The sequence below is a fragment of the Temnothorax curvispinosus genome, unplaced genomic scaffold (assembly GCF_003070985.1).
Source record: "Temnothorax curvispinosus isolate PA1 unplaced genomic scaffold, ASM307098v1 QBEX01003424.1, whole genome shotgun sequence".
Classification (NCBI taxonomy): Eukaryota; Metazoa; Arthropoda; class Insecta; order Hymenoptera; family Formicidae; genus Temnothorax; species Temnothorax curvispinosus.
This window is the reverse complement of record NW_020213204.1, coordinates 1-4,451: the sequence shown is the minus strand read 5'-3', so window position 1 is coordinate 4,451 and position 4,451 is coordinate 1. Positions and strand designations below refer to the sequence as shown.

General features: G+C 35.6%; 1 protein-coding gene across 1 annotated transcript; it reads right to left on the bottom strand.

Annotated features, from left to right (window-relative positions):
- Positions 1-27: 27 nt before the first annotated feature.
- Positions 28-3,094, bottom strand: LOC112452532 (protein Hook homolog 3). The gene is made up of 7 exons (XM_025012807.1): positions 2,991-3,094; positions 2,497-2,649; positions 2,317-2,418; positions 2,055-2,240; positions 1,858-1,973; positions 1,134-1,490; positions 28-835 (listed from the first exon to the last, which is right to left on the bottom strand). Exons 2-7 carry the CDS (start codon positions 2,635-2,637, stop codon positions 640-642), a joined length of 1,098 nt encoding a protein of 365 aa, XP_024868575.1. The 5' UTR covers positions 2,638-2,649; positions 2,991-3,094; the 3' UTR covers positions 28-639.
- Between the last annotated feature and the right edge of the window lie 1,357 nt (positions 3,095-4,451).

Below are 4,451 nucleotides of genomic sequence, written 5' to 3'. Positions count from 1 at the left end.
CAGATGGGTAATGCTAGGGGTGTCGAAGCTTCCAGGAACAATAAATAGTCGAAGATGTTCACCACTAAAGGTACACCAGTCAGACACCACTAAAGACGGTTTTACTAATTTAATTAGGCGCATACACGGCACTTCCATTTCGACATTACGAAGCTTTATCCACCGAATATGTTCGTTCGTACGTGATAATTCGTAGGGACACGTTGCGTGCTTAACGCGCAAGGAAAAGCGTTAATTAAGATCCTTCTCTACTTTGAGAATTGACCATTCGGTCAATACTCCTTTGTCATTACTTTTATCTTGCTAATTATCGCGCGATTTCAATCGATTTTCAAATCTGAACTCATTTTTGTTTATCTTCATTCTCCTAGCACCAATAGTTTTCGAACTTACAAAATTATATCAGAATCGCCTAAAGAATTGTGAGATCTTATGTAATCGCATCGTTAGGAAACGGTATTATTTCTTATCCTAATTAAACACTTTTCGAATCACGCATATTATAAAAAATAAGATATTACCAGAAATGCTATCTTAAATACTTTGGAGTGACTTATTTGAAGAAATTGTCCAGTTTTTTTCTGATATGTAAATCGGTGAGCGTGGGGCCTTTCTAAACACGGGATCTGTCTTGGGCTGTCAATCCTTCTGGACTGTGTCGTCCACGAACTTATAATTAATAACTCTCACCTGGAACTTCTCACATAGTTTGTACAGTATACCAGTTACTTCATTTAAGAGCTCGCGGATTCGTCGACTTGCACTCTCAGCTCTCTCCTTGCGAGATCGCTGTTCATCGATTTGCGAGTTGAGTTTTGCCGTTACTTCTGCGTTTCTGAAATATTTAGAATGTGATGGGATCAAACCTATAATTTAAGTAATCAGTTTTACAGTCGTTATAACATATAGAACCTATTTAAAAGCGGATTTTTTCATGCAAATGTGAAATTCTGAGGAAAAGTGAGCTTTTCAATTTATATTTTGTAAATTAAAGTATGTCTTATAAATTATGGATTCAAATCACACCATTTTAATGATTTCTCTTTATGTTAATAGATTAAATTAAATTAATAGATCTATTTAACAGATGTTTAACAAACTCGCAATCAATTATTGTTCTCTCGAAAACTAACTGTTCGGCACTCTTCGTTTCTGAAAATTTTCTTGTCTCTATCTCGACGTTGAGCTCCTGTCTCTTCTTTTCCAACTCCATCTTCTCCTGTTCCGTGGCCGTTCGCATTTTCTGCAGACTCTCTTTGGTCGCCTGTTGACCCAGAAACCGGTTCAAAACTTCCTCGGACCTGGACACTCCGGTGGCGCTCCGCAACTTGGCGAACGCCTCCTCCAGACGCGCCAGCTCGTCCTTGATCATGTCCTCTTGTATCTGTACACGACTTTTCCCACGTGTTTCGAAATCATCACGCGGACGGGTTTGGAATATCATGCGCTCCAACCGCTCCAATTCCATCTTTCGGTCCGACACGCGCTGCCTGATTACGCAAAAATGTCAAATATCAAATTATACTTGCGATGTGTTATCAGGAAAAAATTTTGTTATTATTTATTGTTAACTGGTAAGTCTATTGTTAACAGAACTGTGATTAGAAGAAGTTGCGGTTGCAACAGGGTCCGCAATAGAAAGATAATTTTTGAAATATTAAGCTATCATTCGTGGACCTATACAGGTATATTAAGCTATCTAAGCCAAATTATCAGAACACAAAAAATTTTATATGGAATTAATTTGCTAATTATTTGCTATTTTTTTCTTTTAAAAGTAATTTTTTTGCTCCAGCTATTAAAAAGGGCTATTACGAAGGGCTTTTTAAGCTTTCTTTTTAGCTTAATATACCTGACCTATACTCCTTGATGACAGAGTCGCGTTTTTTGCTGGAATTTGTTTCCTCGATTTCCTCTTTCACCAGTGTCTCTTGAGTGCTGTCTTTCAGTTCTATAGCTTCTTCCTTCACTCCCTGCAATCAACAATGGCATTAAAAGCTTTTCTATTATTCTCTTCGCGTCATTATTAGCTTTTACTCTCTTCGTGCCCTTGCCTGTAAGCGCTTGATCTCGTTTTCCTGTTGCTTTATGCCGTCTTCCAAATCTTTCAAGGAAGAAGCGTAAAAGACTGATTTCTCTTTTAACTCGGAGCAAACGGAACGGTATTTCATGCGCGCGATATTTGCCTTAATTTGCATCATTCGGATATGCTCCAGCTGTACTTCCAAAGTCTCGATCTTCTGCGCAAACCCAAGAATGCATTTGTAAAAGTGTATCACTTATGAGACACATATCGTGAATTTTAGATTAAATTACCTTCTTCATAGGATTTTCCGTCTTCTTTTTGAACACGCAATGACCGCGCCTATGCGCCAGTTCTTTACTTTCTGTTTGCAAAATGTTCAAGGTACGTTCATGCTAATAGGATGCAGATGTTAAGACATTTCACACATCGTCGTCTGTCATACCTCGAGACATACATATGTACTTACTCACCTTCTCTTTTTCATATTTAATTAAATCCAGCTTCTTTCTTAGACGCACGTTGTTCTCACTTGCCGTGTTTATAATTTCTTCCAAATTGCATTTGTTTACGCAAGCTATAGAATCGCGGCTGAGCAGAGCCGCGCGGTCCATCGCTTCTTTATTCTAAAAGATTTAACATTAGTTCGTAAAAACTAATTGAAGGGTAAAACTAATTAAAAGGTATAAGAGAAAAACGATCAAACTTTTATCGAAATTGATCTCATCTATCTTGTGGAATTTTCAAAGAACTGTCATAATTCTTATCTGTTTTGATCAAGGACAGTCACAATTCATTGGAAATAAGGTCGAAAGGTGTGTGCTGAAAAACGCATAGTCTATACGCGCTTGTGAGGAAGAATCATTAGAGTCCAACATTACTCCATTACTCTAGATGGACATTGATCATTTTTTCCCTGTATACCTTTCATTTGATCTGTCTTTCTTCTTTTGACAACCCACGTTACATTTTTTGCTCTCGCATATTTGACGTAAAGTTCTTTAACTTTCTTCTTGAGATCAGAAATTTTTTGAGCGTTTTCACGTTTCTTTGCATCGTATTCCTCAAAATTGGCCTTTCTTTGACCCTCTGAAAAAAAATATCATATTGTATTTTATATTCCTTAAAAGATATTATATGCCTAAAAGATTACAAAAACAAATGTATTTAACAGCGTTTATTTAATTTAATAAACAAATTTATAAAATATACATTTTTCTTATATAGTTACATTTTTCGCTCCAATCATTATTAATCATTTTTTAATAAATCGTTACTCGTGAAAGTTGCATTACAAAATGAACAATAATTAAAGCACAATAGTTGTTGAAAAGTTTCTATATTAACAGCTCAGGACTAATTGTAAAGGCATGTAAATCGTAATTGCACTAGTGCTTGATCATGAATCAATCAGTGAACCAGTTGTTGAGGGTACCTATACACTGTTTTGTATGTCTATCCATGTTGGGTACATACAAACGTACCCTCGCAACGCAACGAGCTCTAAGTGAACATCGCAATTTTCTGCAAAAACGATTACCCGATCGTAGGGTAGTACCATGGTGTAAACATATATTTATACCATGGGTAGTACGTTAATGACAAGCTGCTATCTCTTTCCTAGATGACTTTAAGGAAAAAGGAAATGGAAAAAGTCAAGCCGTGCGCGGTCACTCGCACGAGCGAACGAGCTCGGGTGATACGTTAATTCGATCTCTGTCACGGGAAATGCGAACGTGTCTCGACTTACGAGGAATCGTGAAACTTGGCCGTCGGCTATTACTGTCTAGAAGTCTAGAGCTCTACACGGTGAGCCACGTGCGTAAGTATGGTAGATGAAACGGCGACTATATAACAGTAGTGACTGACTGGGTTCAGAGAATCGAGTATACAACGATATATAAATCTATTCAGCTGTCTCGATTCCCTGTAATGGCACGAGAGATCTTTAAAAGCCAATGTATTCAATGCTCGTCACTATCGAACCTGCTTATTATTTATGTCGGATATATTTAACGTCGGCTCATTAATGCGAACGTAAACACTCTGCAAGAAGCTTACGCAAAGAAATTCATTCACAACAACTCTCATTTAATCGAAAAGTTTGTTGCTCGGTGTGTTATTCGCTTAGAAAACTACGAATTAATTATTAATTTATTAGTATATTAATAATTAATTATTATTAATTTATTTATTAATTTGTAAGAATAATTCCATCAAACTAAAATTGTAAAACAACTGTAGTTAATAAAATAATATAAATATAATAAATATAATAAGATAAAACAAAAAAAAATGTGCACTATAAAAAATTAGATTGAGTAATAAAAGAATAATAAAATTTAAAAAAATAAAAAATATCTTTTATTATTATTATTACCCTATTATGCATATATTGACTTAAAATTTATATTTTATAGATTCATTC